At 41.2% G+C, this 17,503-nt stretch overlaps 2 protein-coding genes across 4 annotated transcripts; both read right to left on the reverse strand.

Moving 5' to 3' along the window:
• Positions 1-1,016: 1,016 nt before the first annotated feature.
• Positions 1,017-9,643, reverse strand: LOC112274954 (histone-lysine N-methyltransferase CLF). Of its 2 annotated transcripts, XM_024504837.3 has the most exons (18): positions 9,108-9,643; positions 7,994-8,101; positions 7,210-7,541; positions 6,805-6,978; positions 6,353-6,437; positions 5,856-6,113; positions 5,642-5,689; positions 5,357-5,428; positions 4,649-5,119; positions 3,996-4,402; positions 3,674-3,791; positions 3,183-3,409; positions 2,942-3,073; positions 2,657-2,735; positions 2,408-2,455; positions 2,158-2,286; positions 1,980-2,057; positions 1,017-1,655 (listed from the first exon to the last, which is right to left on the reverse strand). In XM_024504837.3, exons 1-18 carry the CDS (start codon positions 9,147-9,149, stop codon positions 1,464-1,466), a joined length of 3,000 nt encoding a protein of 999 aa, XP_024360605.1. In that variant the 5' UTR covers positions 9,150-9,643; the 3' UTR covers positions 1,017-1,463. The 2 variants fall into 2 exon arrangements, with proteins under 2 accessions (XP_024360605.1, XP_024360607.1); XM_024504839.2 differs by lacking the exons at positions 7,994-8,101; positions 9,108-9,643 and having other exon boundaries at positions 6,805-7,030; positions 7,210-7,350.
• A 2,254-nt stretch (positions 9,644-11,897) lies between these two features.
• On the reverse strand, positions 11,898-17,149 carry LOC112274682 (uncharacterized). 2 transcript variants are annotated; one of them, XM_024504351.3, is made up of 15 exons: positions 16,777-17,149; positions 16,285-16,355; positions 15,819-15,961; positions 15,453-15,657; positions 15,238-15,321; positions 14,863-14,988; positions 14,583-14,645; positions 14,307-14,417; positions 13,838-13,957; positions 13,611-13,712; positions 13,201-13,335; positions 12,894-12,983; positions 12,624-12,724; positions 12,265-12,427; positions 11,898-12,118 (listed from the first exon to the last, which is right to left on the reverse strand). In XM_024504351.3, exons 1-15 carry the CDS (start codon positions 16,835-16,837, stop codon positions 11,969-11,971), a joined length of 1,725 nt encoding a protein of 574 aa, XP_024360119.1. In that variant the 5' UTR covers positions 16,838-17,149; the 3' UTR covers positions 11,898-11,968. The 2 variants fall into 2 exon arrangements, with proteins under 2 accessions (XP_024360119.1, XP_090102157.1); XM_090246031.1 differs by lacking the exon at positions 16,777-17,149 and adding an exon at positions 16,488-16,551.
• Positions 17,150-17,503: the final 354 nt, after the last annotated feature.

Below are 17,503 nucleotides of genomic sequence, written 5' to 3' on the forward strand. Positions count from 1 at the left end.
CAAAGGTTAACACAGCGCCTCCGCACAGCTTCGAGTCCCAATCGGTAATCTGGACCGCACACTGAAGCCATGGAGTTCAAGCAGCACCGGTAATCGTTGCGATTGTCGGAGCCAACAAAGATCGGAAAACAGTGCGACGCTTGTTAAGCCCGCCGAATGAGAGCTACGACACTCGAATTTCTTTGTGGATTATTCATCATTATGGCGCGAACGATCCCAGGCAGGAAGCATTGCAGCCGTGATACGCCATCGCAGGGCACATAGCGCAGTTGCAAACGCTCTAGGAGGCTGTGGAGTTGGAGTAGGGGGGTGTGTTTGCCCTAGTTTGCTTTATGCAACGGCTGCGACGATGCTCAAAAAACAACACATGAACAGAAAAACGAATGGAAAATCCTCTGAATACGTCATTCAACGAATCCTTTAATACCGTTGTTGAATGCTTGTTGCTCTTCTAGACGCTTCGAAAACAGAAGACGGGAAAATCTTTAACATAAATAAGTGTGTATATGTGTAAGTGTACATAAAAGTATAGAGATCAAAGTTGTGAAGAAGCATCATGAAATCAGCAAAAATCTAAAAGTTTACATTAACAAGTTTGTGAACATAACACCTAAAGCTCAATAGTAGCCACTGTTTTGGACATGGTGGTTTTACATGCGAATGTTGTTACAACTACCATCAACTTCAAATAAATCCAACAAAGAAATGTGCCAATTCTTTGTCCAATTTTATGAAAAATATTTCATACCATAATTCAAAGGCAGAATTAGTTTGTTGTTTACTGGATGTTATGCGAATGAACGAGACTTCTTATGACAGTAGAAGAAAAGACGCTCGGCAGAAGCGGCAGCGTTGACGGTAGCCGCATTAAAGAGCGGTAGGGCTTTCACAGATACCCGTTGCGGCAATGGCAAATACTGCGATCGAGATTAGTGCAGCGTGTGCGTGCGACTGGTCGCCGGATACACGTGAAGATGGCATCGAAAACCCAAACCAAAAATACGAAGAGCGAGAAATAGAAACGAAATAATGGACTGAAAAATTAGAATGAATGTGGTGATTCTCCTCAATCTTAAGAATGTCATCGTACTTGTGATTCTGAACTACAAAATGAGGTCCAACTACACTGGGCGTCTCCTACGAAGTATACGGGACCCGAGTAAAGGGAGTTTGTTCCCGTGGTCAACCAAAATGTCCTGACGACACATTGGACAGGGCGCATCGCACCTCTTGTGCCTGTCTGGATATAAATTAGTATCAAGCACTAATCTTCACACAATTGCCAATCGTCGTGCTGGTAACCTCTAAACCAGATAGTAACCGCCAATTCGAGTACAAAGTTGCATAAAATAGGTCACAGATTGAGGGATTGCCTCCTTCGAATGGCAAGAGTGGGATCGCCAATACCTTGACTGATGCAAAATACCTCCGCGAGACCTGAACTGCAACAGTAAATGAGCCACTTAAGCAACTTTCTGTGCTCGTCCACCGGTACTTGGCATATCATCCCTCTTGTTGTTAGGATCATCAGGTTTTCTTGCCCATACGGGCGCTCTATCAGGCTCGTATTGGTAGTCATAGAATAGTTCTTCCCCAGCTCCAATTCGTTCTTTAGCGAAAATCCCTACCCTATGGTCTCCGGAAACCATAATAACCTGTTGCATAGCAGACAGCCATAATTTTCAGGTGAAGCCTACAGCACTACGATCTTGACCACAGTGCGACACCATTTTGTTAAGAGAATCGCTAGTAGAGTTTGCTGTCTTGAACGTGGACCTCAAACATTTGCAAACTTATGATTACTGACACATCTCAGTATAACTAGAGAATTTTTACCAATCGTTTACATCGACTCTGCACAATTGCAGAAGAGACGACTCTCGTCGAAGTAATAGGGTGGGCAGTCAACCTGTCGAGCTAACACCACAGAAATTTCTCCAACTGACATGAAAATTATTCGAGAAAAGAGTATGAATTACCTTGGCATAGCAGTTGGGAGTAGGTGAATGGTTCGCAAATTTGAGCTTGTCGCCCTTTCGACATGCGTCCAGCACATACTGAAGAAAGCATAGAATTGTCATTAACCTCCACATGAATTTCCAGACTAGCATGATCATATGCGATAAACAAGCCAAAAGAGACCAATACGAGGCTTGCCTGATCATTTAGATTGAAGAGGAACGACGAATTCTCCCTGTCGTAAATTTTCCCTCGTTTATCGGCCTCTCGATGGGAGATGAGTTCACCAGTATACTCTCCGAGGTATTCATGCTTGGCAACCGTTTTCTGCAAGTTTGTAATACACAAATATTAGAGCGTTTGCTAACTGAAGAAACACGGCTTGATCCTGTTCTTAAAATACTCATCGCAATCTGGTTAGGAGCGTTGAAGTGGAAACTAGCCTTACCTTCAGGAATGCACCCCAGCCTGCCACATCTGACCTGCCCAGTAACACCTGCCACCACAAAATCATGCGAGCAATGAATAATCGGGTTCTTTGCTCCGAAGCTCTAAGTGATACGAAATAAATTTGAGAACAATAAAAAAGCACAACATATTCAAAAAACGTAATGGGGAGGAATCGTGCTACATCGAATGCGCTGGTCTTAAAACAAGGACCTATACTTGCTCGCTACTAGTGGGAAGGACCTCTCACCCGCTGCTGCTGCTTCAGCATGAGCTTCATATTATGGCATGTGTACTCCACTGCCGGCTTTACATGTTTTTCTCCGCAACTGAGAAAACACAACCAAATTTGAAGAACTTTATAAAGAAGCATCAATCATTTATCAATTTCCATAGAAGCCAATCGCCATCTCTACGTCAAGCAACTGATGAGGGCTAAGCATGAACTGCAAAATCGCAAAAACCCAAGTCCGGTTGAGTTTCAACGATCCCATAACTGACTAGGATATGACCAAGGAGAATGATCGTAGCTTACCCAACCCAGCAATTTCTGCAGACATCAGGGTCACACTCGCGCCCTGCAGCGAAACACGGGCATTGCCGACTACAGCAATTACTCTTTGCACAATGGCAGCCCCGGAACCGATTCTTGCAGCTCTTGGAGCACCTGCATGGTGACCATTGTCACATGATAAGGGAAAAGCTAGCAACCTCCCCAAGGGCTTCGATGCAGGAGACATTATAGTAAAAGTTGGACTTTTGTAAGAATCACTCACCCACAGTATTTTTCACAGCAGGTACCATTAAGTAGGCACGGACATTGCTTCCCACAAGTGTAGAGGCAGTTGCAAGGTGTGTATTGCCGACACGTTTGATCCTTCCCGTTAGCCAACCTTTTCCGTATAAGTGGATGCACTACAGACTTAAATGTATACTTAAGCTTGCGCATATTCTTTTTGCGCCGAACACCATACAATCGTGCTCTGCTTGCTGCCTCTGTATCCTGCACAGAATACGATTTGACGCAGGATCCAGTGTGTTAGTAGCCAGGAGAGGTGTTCACAACAGATACGAATTGATGGCCGCATTCACAAGAACTAAGTTGATGTAGGATTATATAGAACATATTTCTCAGTGTGTTGTCCTCTTCAACTTGTAATGACCTATAGTTGTCGAGAGAGATAAATTACAGAAGACAAACCGCTTCAACAGTTCAGCAATCATGCAAAAGACGGAACGTAGTTAAATAGAAAGTGCCCACTCATACCAAACTGTCAGCAATCCGTCGGACACCACCAAGTCCAGCAGCATCTAGTTCCATTGCGTACTTGGCCACCTCTGCACACGTCTTGCAGCCTTGAAGAAGGTTTCGCGATACCAAGCAACTGTGATAACAACATCCCTATTTTAGTTTATTTACGAGAAGAGAAGGGATCTGGTATGCAACACTAAAAACTTGACATCAGCCATAACACGTTTCAAGTTAGAAGGGGGAGGACCAGTTGCCTGAGTTATCACTCTGAAGAAAAATCTTCAATCCAAAGGCATTCCTACACCATAACTATTAGGAAATGTCGTTTATGTAATACCTGTTTCTGCCAAAAATCTGCAAACCCTTCTCATACAAACCCTTCTCCATCTCAGTCCACCCAACACCTACTTCTACTTTGACTGCTTGACCTGGAGCTTCATCTTGCCCCTCTTTGAAAGCAAAACCCTCAGGTGCAGATGCTACAGCAATCTTCTCATCAGCTTCACCTTCTCGCGACGTATCATCGTCTTTCTCAAGATCATCATCCTTCTCTAGATCATCTTTATCCATATCATCATCCTTGTCCCTATCTTCGTCCTTGTCCACATCATCATCTTTCTCCATATCATCGTCTTTCTCAACCTCACCATCCTTCTCAACATCCTTCTTCCTCTTTGAAGGCAACACGCCTTGACGGGCCTTTTTCACCTTGAAAGCCTCATCCTGGTAGGAGCTTCCTTCCCCCTGTTGCATGAGAGATACACGTTTCGGTCATAGCATTCGAGCCTTCAAAAGAAACTAAAGTCAAATCATTTAAAAAATGAAATAAAATGAAATAAAATAAAAAGAAATAAAGCACGAGCATTCGATTCGTGAAAATAAAACTCTTCAACACAATAAACATGACAACTTCTAAACACAATAATAGGCCACATTAAAAGGTCCACCAAATAAAAGCAGATGTGAGTGGATTTCGAGATACTGGATTACCTTTAAAGAGGGTGACTCTTCTTTAGGAAAGTCCTGGCTATCGCTGTCGAGAGAGATAACAGATTCTTCCTGGCTTAACTGTGGCTTTAAGAGAGCGGAAGTATCTTCTTGTGGGCAATTACGTCTCACACGGAGTGACCTGCGTGTGGCACTCGGGCGTTTTTCTGATTTCTTCTCTTTTGAGCCTACTTTAGACCAGCTACCGGTGCGACCTACCGGTTGGGTCGCTCCTGGATCAAGTATTGTCGGTGCAGCCCATGCCTGAGTCTCTGAGGAACTTGACCTTTCTCTGCTGGACATCCCCGACCTCTTGGAAAATCTTTCTGAGACACCCACATCATCTTCTTGACCGTTGGTAGCGGTTTGGCCCTGCTCGGGACTCTGTGAAACATCTCTAAGTCCTGCATCAACATCTCCTCGGGGGGGAACTTCAGGACGTAATCTGGTCTTTGTCACGTAGTTTGGATCAGTCTGCCAACACAAACACACCCTCTCTGAACCTCGAGAAAAGATTAACATAAAAATCTAAGGTCAATATGCAGTACATTGTGCATCATTAGCTGTGCAATTTTCAAACGAGGATAGAACCTTAAAAAAAAGTTGCAACAACCATGTGAAACCAATAACTCTCGTCAGGATTAGTAAGATTGAACAGAGTCGAAAGATATAAAGCCGATCAAATCACTAGAAAGGAGAAATCGCACTTACCAACAAATAACAATCTTTGCTGCAAGGACTAGGGTCTTCTTCTGTGCCACTCCATGGTTGTTGCCTTTCACTCTGTCGGGCACCAAAAAATGCAATTTACTGCCGGATGCTAGAATCGTAGGTGCTCAGTAGCATAAAGTACGCATGAGATGCTGAAACGTGCAAAGCCTCCACTTGAAGTGAAATCCATGTCCCCTTCCAAATTATCGTGGGATTTACATAATAGTGATAGAATCATGAACATGACGCAAAAAGAACAGAGCAGGACATTGACATGTGACTTACTGGATGGACTATAGCTTGGGAGCATCCATGTAATCGGCAGTCAAATACCTGCAAAAATAAGAATTATTATTATTATTATTATTATTATTAGTTTTGAGCCACTGAGATCAGTGCAGATTTGGCACTAAGGTTCGACTGCATTTTGCACACATTTTGAGGTACAATTCTGTGGAAATTGAGTTGATTGGAGAAGACAAAGATGTTGAGTTGGTACCAAACAGCGCCTGCAAAACAGAGTGTCAAAAGAATCCATAGCAGCCAGGAGGTCTTTCGTTTCATTGTCATCATCCTCTTGCGTGTCTGGAAGTTCATTTTCTTCCTTCACAGCTTCCTTTCCAGAGTTGAACAATGAAAACTCTTGAAAAGTTCCTCTAGTAAATTCTTTATCACGGGTAGTCCCTACAGCAGTTGGCAGCAGCATCTCACTCCCACCATTCTTAGCAAAATCTTTTAACAGGATGTCATACCTTGCCTGGAAGGAAGAAAAGTGGATTTTGTGTTCAGTTACTACTGAAAAAATATATCTATTAATTATGAACGAACACAAATTCTCCACGTCCTCCAAGCTACGTTTGAAAGACGTTTTGTAGATAATATATAATGTATGTCCAATAATCAAACCAAAGTCCTGGGGATTAGTACTGGACTCCTTTACCGCACTCAACAACCTCGTGACGCGAGGTGAGTAACTGATGTATGGTATTATCATACCTCGATTTCTTCTGGTTTTATGTCAAGGACATCGGAGAGCTCATTCAAAACCACCGACTTCAATCCAAGCTCCTGGATGGACATCCTATTCGCAAAATATGATTAGGCCTCAGAACCAAGGTACAAGATACCTCATTCCTACATCATTTAAGTGGCCTTACAATATTCAACCAGTATCCGCCAAATTTAGTCCCGCTGGGATCCAGAGGGCAAAGTTTACCAAGTTCCGGATAATTGACATCCTATGAACGTGCATGTGAGGCTATGAGCTCTTGAATTCTTATTGCGCATTTCGACAGGTGCACAACTTCAATGAAAGTACTATCATTTCGCTGAATACTGCTCAGTATCCGAAAATTCTAAAGGACACGTAGTGACAAGATCATTACAACTACAAGACACGATTAAGAGTAGTTACAAAACAATCTTGAGCATCAGTAGATGCGAGTTACCAGATTAAGGTGTCTTCACCCTTGCTGAAGTCGTGCTTAGGTTCGTCTTTGTCATCATCATCCCCAGGATCTTCTTCTTCACTATCACTGGCGATTAGAGTTTCATTGCCATCACTATCATAGTAGATCCGACGTCGGCCCACTACAGATTGATCTTCTGTCATGCGTTGGTTCCTACCATGCCAGACCACCAGCCATCTCTAACTTCAATCAAACTGAACAACAGCTGCAGAGAAGCAACCAAAAACAACCAGAAATTCGTATTTACAAAAGGGAACAGTCACAGATTGAAACTGCATACAATGTACACGCCATTCGATATTAAAATTATGGATCTGCAATATCCAGAACACTGTGGCCCTAGCAATGTGCAAAAAATCATGGAAGTTGGAGTTGCTATGTAACCTATCTAAATAGATCCATGTTGTGTACGGTGGCACATTCTCAACTTTGCGTAGCTTCACTGGCCGAATGGCTGTCTTTCCGCCCGTTTGACATCCAAAAATAATGGATATTGGCTTGTCTAAACCACCCGATTCCTGGGTAGCTAATCTGCCATCTTTCTCTCCGGAGGAATCTGAGCCATTCAAGTTGCCGTAAGCTTGATGTTTTTTTTGACAAAGTGAGGAGAAGCTCGACACTTCTCTCCTTTCCCATACCGACTTGCGCTCCTGGTCCAGTTTCAAAAGATTCCATGTGTAGCCCTTCAACCGCTCCTTGTTCGAATTCATGCGTCGCTGCATCATCATCAATCAGCAATGTCAACCAGATACTAGGCACTTCACCAGTTCTCTTTCCTATCTGCAGTTCACTACCAATTCCAAAAATTTCTGACATGTGAATCTCCCACGAGAAAATATATCGTATGATTCATCAAATTTGATTCAGCAGTCTTCGATACATCCACCAAAGGTATTGCTACCAATATCGAGAACCCCAGCAGCTGATTATTAGTCATTGACTAGGCTTCAAATGCAACTAAAGCACATTGCAGCGTAGTCTTTGAAGACTTTTCTTGTCGGCTTAATGAACGTATATCAACTGCATTCAAAGTCTACATGAGACCAAAACCTAAAGTGAAGGATTCTGAGCATTTGCAAAATAACCAACGGTGGTGCAGGATCACGACTATTCACCAACAAGATCGACGCATGTTCAACTTCAAGTCTGAAACTGCTGAAGGAGTTACCTTTACATATGCTTGCCGTTCACATTGCACTTGCTCCATAAAACCCTGAAGGGCAATTGCAACCGTCTCTCCAGCCGCGTCTTCATCATCTTCTTCCTCCTCATAATCCTAATCAACAAGGGTAGCGAATGCGCACACGTTGAGTCAAACAGTTCATGATTGGGACACACAGCTCAGTGATTCTCGTTCAACAGATGCAAAACAGCACCCACGTAGATTTCGGCAAGGATCACATAGCTTCAGACGACTACAACTAAACCTATTATCTGTAACTCAATTATCCATGGTCATCCAAACTCGTCCAGAATAGGGGAAAAAAATTAATATCACACGCTGGGAATACGCTTTCAAAAGTCCATGAAATGAGACTAGGCAATCTGAGCAATTACACCTCCTACAATGCTGAGACTCTCCTTATTGACGTTAACGCAAAAAATATATAACAAACAAAACAATTAACATAATCCAAACAAAATCCTTAAAAAAAAAACCAAAACCTTAACTTTGTGGACATTTTTCGAAATATAATATTTTAAGGTTTGTTCTGTTTGATTTTTATTCAATTTTTTTTCTGGCTCAGAAGGTCCACCACGAGCTACTATGTTGCCCTCCCACATATCCTAGAGTCGCTCAAGAAAGCGCAAGCTAATATTTCCATCTATTTTGCAACCATTGCACAACTTCCAGCTCTCATAAACATTCCTCAGCCTTCACGAACTCAGCCTTTAATCGCAGAAATTAAATTCCGCGAGTGATCACAAACTCGCCGCTGTCACACTACAATCGATATTCCTTTCGTCCCCTGAACCATCTCAAGTTACCCAGACTCCCCACCGCGAAACAACACTTCACTCCTCACAAAAACACGACAGAAAATGCACATGAAATTGACCGATCTCGATTCTGCGAACGCAAGCTATCAGACGAAGCATCCGCCGCGTGCGCACAATTCCCCGAAGCCCAACCCCATGAAACCCAAATCCCCAGCAGCAGCAGGCTGGTCTAAAGCAGCAAAGCACCGCGGCCCTTCCAAAACACACACAGCACAGCAGCAGCAGACGGGAACAGAGAGAGAGGACGAGGAGGCGTTGGTTGGGTTCCGAAAGCAGCGCACCTCGTGATCTTCCTCCTTGATGGCGTAGCTGGAGGACGCCATCGCCCTGGGAAGCCCCGCGAAACCTTGTTCCTCTCGTCGCCCAGCAAACAGCAAAGAAGCTCCTCCTCCTCCTCCGCACAAAGACACAGGACTAAAACAGACAAAGCACGACTTGGGAAGAGGAATGAAGAGGAGGAAGAGGAGGAATGAATGCAGAAAGCAAGCAGGCAATCCAGCCAGCCAGCCAACAAGAGTGAGTGAGTGAGTGAGTGTGGGAAGAGATTGCAAGGGCGGGGCGAAGCGAGCAGCGACAACGGAGGAGTAGAGAGACAGAACAACACAACACAACACAACGAGAGAGAGAGAGAGGGTTGAAGCTCCGGAAGCCCCAACCAAGACGGAACAAACCCAAACCCAAACCTGGAACAACCAACAACAACAAAACCACACAGTAGCACAACTCAAACAGACAACACAAATAATAAACAACAAACTAACACCATTCCCCACGCTCTCTCTCCCCCTCTCCGTCTTTCTCTCGTTGCTCTCTCGGTCTTGACTCCCTTTCCTTTCCTCAGCACCAGCAAGCAAGCACCCAAAAATAAACTTTATATATATATATATATGTATATAGGTATAGATATATGTATATATTATTATTATTATTATTATCCCCCCTCACTCACCCCCATTTCACCATAACAGCACATGCATGCATAACTCGGTAATCCAACCCTTAGAACCCAACTCACCATTCTTCTTCTTCTTCTTCTTCTTCTTCCCCTATCCCCCCTTTTAACATTCTCTGTGAAGATTCCTGCCTCTCCCTTTGTGTGTGTATATATATACATTTATATAAAGAGAGTTGCATGGAAGTAGCATTGTGTGTGTGTGTGTTGTATGAGTGCAGTTTTTAGTTGTTTACTTTATATATATATATATACACTCAGATATATGTGGATTTGGAGATGATGATGTTTTTGAGAATATGGTTGGCTTCTTGTTAATAATAGAGTTGATGAGAATGGCTGTCGGTTGTTTTTGTTCAATTGTATTGAAAAAGGACAGAATTTGTGAATTTTGCAATGGGCTGGAGGAATGGTTGTAATTTTGAAGCATGGTTGACTTGTTTAAGAAAATATATATATATATAGAATAATAAATAAATTAATTAATTTTAAAAGAATCTTCCATTGCACTCCATGCAGACCTTTGGAAGAATCTTTTATTTTTCGTTTGGAGACTTCTAAAGGTATTTTTTACACCAAATATTGATCCACAAATAATATTCTTTTACAAACTGAAGACATTTCTAACACTTATCACGAAATTATTGTTTTTGATATAATTGTATTGCACTCAGAGAAAGAATCCAATATGCATTATACTCTTGTCATCAAAGTATTTTATTGTTTATATCTAATGTTGTCGATGTTGTTTTTCTTTCTTTCTTTTTTATTTTTTTTGTTCCCTTAAATTACAGTATTTATTTGACCACTATAGTGTCATTACAAACTTTGTACGTTTCTATTAAGTCCAAAATATTATTTACCCTTAAATTAAATCTCCAAAAAAATTATTTGTTTGTAATTGAAAAAACCATTGTAGACAACTAAATCAATCTTTGAATGTTTTTCATTGATTTCAAATGAAAATTAGGATTGAAGAATATGACTATTGTTGAGACCTCTTCTCATTATTGAAATTTATGTTCAATATTTTAGTTTGAAACTTTTTTTCTTCACTTTTAACCTGTTAAGTTTTAGAGATTTTATCTTTTCTATAATTTAGTGCACATAAGGTGTTTCTTCAGTTGAGTATTTTTCTCTTTAAATTTGTTTTAACTGATTTCTATACATATTAAAAGTGCAACAATCCAGTTTTAAAGAAGAAGAAAAAAAAAAACATTGGTCGTTTTATTTAGAAATATTAAACATGGTTTGCATTCATTAATAAGATGAAAAATGCAACGTATGCTGACGTGTTAGAACAATACATCAACACATTTAGGCTTTTGTATTTCATTCTTCAAGTATTATTTGCAACTGAGTTCTAATATGTGAAGTTCTACAATTTTACACCAAAATATAATTTCTTTCAGGTCAGACTTAAAAATTGGACCCACTTTTTCTGTGAGCAAAATATTAGTACTTGAAAGGATCTAAGTATACAATGTTTAATTACTGCACAAGATTTTCAATCAACTGAAATGCAATATTGAGACTCTGCTTGTCATTTTTTGGCGTGATTTTTGCAGACACAATATATAAGGATCCAAGTGATATAGATTCTTTAAGACCTCATCACTTAAACCATGACTCTTAAGCCTTATCGGCCCCTTGATCTTAATCACAATAATGGCACGGTCGATACGAAATAAGTTTCTGATTTGATACCAAATAGATTTCCGAATTTTAATTTATCAATATTTTTGTTTTTTGCATTGATTCCAATAACTCCAAACTTTATAAATGATTCATTTCTTGCTTACCCAATGGAAACCTTCAGAGTGTATCTTTTGCCACCCACAATAATTTCATCACATTTTCAAACAATTTCTGCGCTAAATAAATATATATATATATATATATATGTTTTTTTTTTCAAGATGTATATATACATATCCATACATATATACAAATACACATCTTCATACATACAAATGACAAATGCAGGTAGGTGATGTGGTTACCACAGTGCGTTCCGGTAATAATGCAGTAGTTTCACTTCTGCTATACAAAGGCTGCATTTGAGACAATGATGGATATGATACGATAGAACCCGAGTGGACATGCACTCCATCGAAGATGAAACCTCAATAATCCCTTTTGGGAATTTTCTTTTCAATGAATACAGTAAGTACTGCACAAACTGAGAGGTTAACTAGGAAGTTGTAAGTGCGACTTGATTTCTGCCAGAAGCCATTCTAGCTCCTCTGGTTGTAGTCCAGATCCAAATTCATGTTTATTTGAACCTTCATACAAGACCAACGATGTGGCCAGACGTTTGCTATACCCCTGATCAGGATCCTGCAGTAGATTGTGAAAAACAAATGAACAGATGCAGTAAAATTAGACAGACAAGGGTTTGCATACTATGCTAAAACGCCAGGCCAGCTTCAGGGACTTGCACTATCATGAAGCCATGCATAGATAACAGAGTAATGAGCCCATACCTGCACTTTTTCCTCCACGACGTCAATTGAACGTAAATTTTTAGTTTCCCCAACAACTTTATGCTTCCACATTGTACCGATGCTCCACTCGATAGAAAAATTTGGACCATCAAACTCCAACTTAATGGCGACTGCTGTGCTGAAGAGAGTTCTCTTAGCGAGCCTGCGAAGCAACATTAAAAGCTTTAAATCCTGAAATGTAACTGCATCATTTTCACCTGATTTTTGAAGTGAACGTGAGCCCACCGAAAGCCTCTTGAGCCACAAACCAGAGCATAGGGAGTTGATACAAGCATTGTATGAAAGATTTCAATATGAAGCCTGAAGAACAGATGAATGGGGGAAGATTTGTAACTTACCTAAGACCAACAAACCAGAAAGGGAGAGAAAAGGCGGCAAAGACTGGACCGCCTCCTGCCATGGCTGAACGCGTCCAGACAGCCACGAATGCATTCCATGCCTGGCACATAATCCTCATGCTATACAAAAGTGCGAGGTGGAGTAGAAACTACGTGTAACGATATGCAAGGGAGCACTCATTTTAATGTAAAAAGATATTTGGAAAAGAAACATTCAGAAATGAACACCAATAGAATTAACACCAAGTTTAGATATAATTTACGAATTACCACAGTAAACGCGCCGCTCTCTGCTGTCTCTTGTGTTAGTCCATGTGCTGGGATCGCTACCTCCAGCATGTTTGAGCTCCTTTTCAGTTCCTGCATTTCAAATGACTAGTGAGCCATTACGAGGCTTACATATTTCTGGACACTAAACGTGGTATTATCTGAAAAAGGTTCGGTTGAGAGGTAAATCCAGTTTGTTTAATAAAACTTTATCTCTATACAATCGTGAAGGTAGTCACGATTTAACTGGTAGGAGTGAAACATGCTCCACCAAAGCCAGATAGGAGCATAATATTTGTAAGTTGCTCACCACTTGCGCTCCTGCCGGTCTCCGAACAGCACTTGTCTGTTGAACATATCGAGCTGAGTTATTGCTCAAACCGGGAGATACCAAGTACGACTCACGACTTTCTTCTTGAAGAGCTTGAATCACCTGTCCAGCAGACTTCACAAAACAAGTGTAACATGTTTAAGTTGCAATCAAATAAGACGTCGAGAAATTCATCCCTTACATTAAGCATAAGTGCGAGACTGGCAGGAATCCCAAACTGTCGAACATAATTAGGAGTAGCACCTCAACAACAATCTATCTGAAGCTTAGTTCCTTACCTATCAGATCGCAAGTACACTAGCTAGCTAATCTGCTATGAGTGTGAACTAAAGGATATAATTATCAAAGAGTTGATGACACAATATTAGATGTTAAGTACAAGGAAGTACCTGAAACCGGTCTTCCGGCGCAGGCTCCAGAAGCCGATCGATAACATTGGCAAGCTCGGGACTCATGGTCACGAGATCACGAAATACCACTTTTAAACGCCTCTGTCTTGCAATCCGGTCTTCTTTGTGAGAAAAGGCTCTTGACAGTACCGTATGTAAGTATATTAGGGCTTGGAATGAATGAGACATATTTGCTACCTCGTTGAACAAAATCAAAAGTTACAGACCTGAGGAAAGTATGACGGAGGACGTCCAGAAAGCATGTACAGCATTGTACCACCCAGCCCGTATAGGTCCGTCTGAAGTGTCGCTCTGTTCTGAAACTGCTCCGGGGCCATGTAGCCATACTGTGCAGCAAAGTGTCAACTATAAACTTTCAAAGCTTTATATCATGAACATGACCAACTTAGAGGGATGTTCCTAGGGTATATTGAAACATTAACCATATTTCCAGATTGGTGCGCTATTACTGCCGATTGCTAAATTCAGGTACATAAAGCAGAGGTAATTTCATCACAGGATCCAGCATTGTGGAACCCTTAAGTATAAGATAGTTTGGTTGAACTCAAGGAGAAAGTACTGCTTCCAGATCGCTCACGTTTATATATAGGCAAAAAGACAAATAATTATATGCACCACATAGCATTACAAGGAAAGAGGAAGATGGAGACCTCATTCAGAGCAAGAAAACCGCACCGTGCCCACGACTGTGCTGCCAATCAGCGTTGAGGACGCGACATCTTGAACTGCCCCAAAATCCACAACCTTCACATCCCCCGTCTCTTTATCCAAAATAATGTTTTCTGGCTGTGCACAATGAATTGCAAGATCAACATATGCATCGCAGACATAACAACATACGAGAACCAACAAATCAGAACTTAACTACGTCAGCCGCATTGAATTGTTATACACAATGCTTGTGAGCACCAATAAGACAATACGTACAATATATACGTACCACGCGATTACCTTAATGTCTCTGTGGATAACAGGAGGTCGCAAATCTCCAAGATACTGTAACACGGACAAGACCTGTCTTTCACACATCAACAAAATTCTGAATTAATGAATAAAAGGTGATATTCTCACTTTCCAAGAGAGAACACTACGCCGACTTTTCACAAACTAAACGTGTTCAACATTTCCCTCTCATTGTCGACGATGTGTTCTGGGAATAAAAGCGTAAAAATACGGTGGGCATAACATTCAGAAGCTTGCAACAAACTGTTAGGCAGAATTTATTCTTCACCTCTATTGCGATGTCTTTTACTTTTTCCTCAGAGACACGCCATCCACCTGTAATCAGATCTTCCAGAGACTTCCCTTTTGCTGCTCTTTGTGCTATATAGAAGATACGATCGTCTTTTGTGTCCACCTATAACAGATGATCCACAACAAAATGACGTGTTAATGGCAACATATGTCTTGCTTACAGCACAGGAAAAACACCTCGCAAACTAAGGCATGTGACTTTGAACCCGCAAAAGATAGATTCTCAAGTGATACAGGTTTTTAAACCTTTGCTCCTAAACTCAGCTATGGCATCAGTAACAGGCTTATGGTACTAAAGTGGACAATCCCAATTCTTGTTGAAGTCGTGCAATAGACTTGCAGCAGAGTAAACCTGAAAATAATCGATGTAGGCTGGAATACCAGGATGGTTTAACGACTTGAGCACTCTTGCCTCTCTTTCGAAAAGATCAAGTTCCTACAGCAAAGAACAACGTTGAGAACTCTGTTTCAATGCTAAACATGAAATTGAACATGAACATGAACATGAACATGAGGAGCGTCTAATCACACTGAGACGAGCATAGTAAGGGCATATTCAAAGCTAACCTTCCATCCCTTCATATTTCGTAAAGACATGGCTTTCAACGCTACAACCTCACCATCGCTTCTTTCGGCTTCAAACGTAACACCCATGGCACCCTGCCCAAATAGTCCAATGATAGTGTACTTCCCAGTAACAACATCTCCCTTGTTGTGGATTACACCGATTGGCAGTCTCTCAACCAACAACTCGTCTTGAAGTAAGTCCCCTCTGCAGGAATGCGGAGCCTTGACTATAATTGGTGTAATCGTAATGTAAACAGATGTGCGCAAAGTCATATGCGAGTGCGCTTTGGGTAAATCTTGTAAATAGAGAAGAAATCCTAACTCAGTGAAAGCGCAGAAAGAATTCTACTGCATCATGGCACTAACCTTTCAGGCGCAATATCACTCGAATTTTCACCACTGGAAGCTTGTCGCAGAACTTCGCTAGGCCTTGAATTACAGCTAGAAAAACTTTGTTTAGGACTAAAAAAGAAACCTCCAAAATAATTGAACTCCGGCAACGCAATTACCTGGTTCAACCACGTTGTCACACATTCACGTGAAGCTGTCGATTAACAAGCCCTTCAGAAGAATGGTCAGTCGGATACGAAAATGACTTCTAAAATGTCGAAACAGTTGAGAAAGATGTCCAAAACTTCAGAGGATATGCTCGTTGAATATTGTCAAGCAGAATACTGCAGATAACAGATCTATGAAGTGCATTGACTGATTTATGACAGTGATGAACAAAGTCTCCGAAATAAAAGGCAGACCACTCAGAAAACATACAAGCGGAAACAACACAAGCACGAGGGCAATTACACGGGCGGCCAATTCGTGCTGAATGGCGAACCTTATCAGTGTCTCTGCATGACCGGTTTCTTCCAGGTCTTCGAACTACAGCTGCTTCTGGCCTTCCTACACCTGCCAAACAGATTTTTGACCTAAATAACCTCATTCTTCCTCAAAACCTCCCCAACAGACGCAAACATCAACCGGAGCATCAAATTCAAGTATATACTAAAACATCGTGTACTTGAATCCAAAAGGACGAACCAAGAATGCTTGAACAGTCAAGTGCAAAAGAAATCCACGTATGACACATAAACTGAATTGCGCGACCAGACACATAGAAAGGAGCAACCACGCACTCGACGAGATCGCGAGGATTTTTTTTTTTTTTTTTTTTTTTTGTTTAATGTAAAAGCGTTCTATTTCCATGAAGGTGTAAATGCGTAGAAATCGAGAAGAAAACCACATCCAATCGAAACGAATGCATACAATCAGAAATCTTAGTTGGAGTGCAAAAAATTCATATGCAAAGTTGTGAAAAGCATTCTCTCACCGCGAAGAGTAGTCACAGGAGCTGGTGCGAGGCAAATTGAAAAATCCACCGCCATAGCCATCCTGAATAACTTAAATTACATGCTTCAAATCGAACAACTAGAAATCAATGTGCAGGTTGTCTTGCCAAGGCGCAGCTTGTCAGTGTCTCAATCTGGTCCTCTCATCCCCTTCATCCATATTCTTTTTGCGGATGAAACTATAAGTTGTAGCCAAGAGCGTCTGTTGTTTGAGTTCGATTCTAGGTATTTTACCGAGGTCTCTGAGCTAACTGAGAACCCATCAATGACATCGTTGAAAAGACATGAACTCTGGGTTGATTCTTGACGAGAAATGCCACCTAATTGCTGGTGGCAAAACGGAACCTAATTTCTAAGCTACGATTTCCGAGGTGTTTGGCAATGCTACATCCCTCATTCTCGTTTCTGCCTGCATTCAACTGTAGGGCATTGTTCGGTATTGGACGGTGGACATGTGAAATTCTTACGAGTAGTCAATGGCTGTAGATCACCACAAATTACAGGAGCATATGGCACAATGTTCTCCAAGCATTTTCTGACTTCAGGCTAAGCTGTAGGCAGTAATTTATGTAGGCCCAAGCTGAAAATAAAATTAAAAAAATCCACAAATAAGCATGAGAGTTTGTTTACTTTTACGATGACAAGAACGATATATCCAAAAAAAATAAAAAAAATAAAAAAAAAAAAACGAAACTGCATGTGCATTGA

Source organism: Physcomitrium patens, chromosome 22 (genome assembly GCF_059467195.1).
Source record: "Physcomitrium patens ecotype Gransden chromosome 22, ASM5946719v1, whole genome shotgun sequence".
Classification (NCBI taxonomy): Eukaryota; Viridiplantae; Streptophyta; class Bryopsida; order Funariales; family Funariaceae; genus Physcomitrium; species Physcomitrium patens.

What these genes read in the sequence shown, in the direction of transcription:
- LOC112274954 (XM_024504837.3), bottom strand. Translation starts at nt 9,149, where the DNA reads ATGGCGTCCTCCAGCTACGCCATCAAGGAGGAAGATCACGAG. An exon ending in ACATGGATCTATTTAGATAG is followed by an intron (nt 6,979 to 7,209) that starts GTTACATAGCAA and finishes CTGGCATGGTAG; the next exon opens with GAACCAACGCATGACAGAAG. An exon ending in TAAAACCAGAAGAAATCGAG is followed by an intron (nt 6,114 to 6,352) that starts GTATGATAATAC and finishes TCTTCCTTCCAG; the next exon opens with GCAAGGTATGACATCCTGTT.
- LOC112274682 (XM_024504351.3), bottom strand. Translation starts at nt 16,837, where the DNA reads ATGGCTATGGCGGTGGATTTTTCAATTTGCCTCGCACCAGCTCCTGTG. An exon ending in CATGCAGAGACACTGATAAG is followed by an intron (nt 15,962 to 16,284) that starts GTTCGCCATTCA and finishes TGGTTGAACCAG; the next exon opens with GTAATTGCGTTGCCGGAGTT. An exon ending in CGCCGGAAGACCGGTTTCAG is followed by an intron (nt 13,336 to 13,610) that starts GTACTTCCTTGT and finishes TGTTTTGTGAAG; the next exon opens with TCTGCTGGACAGGTGATTCA.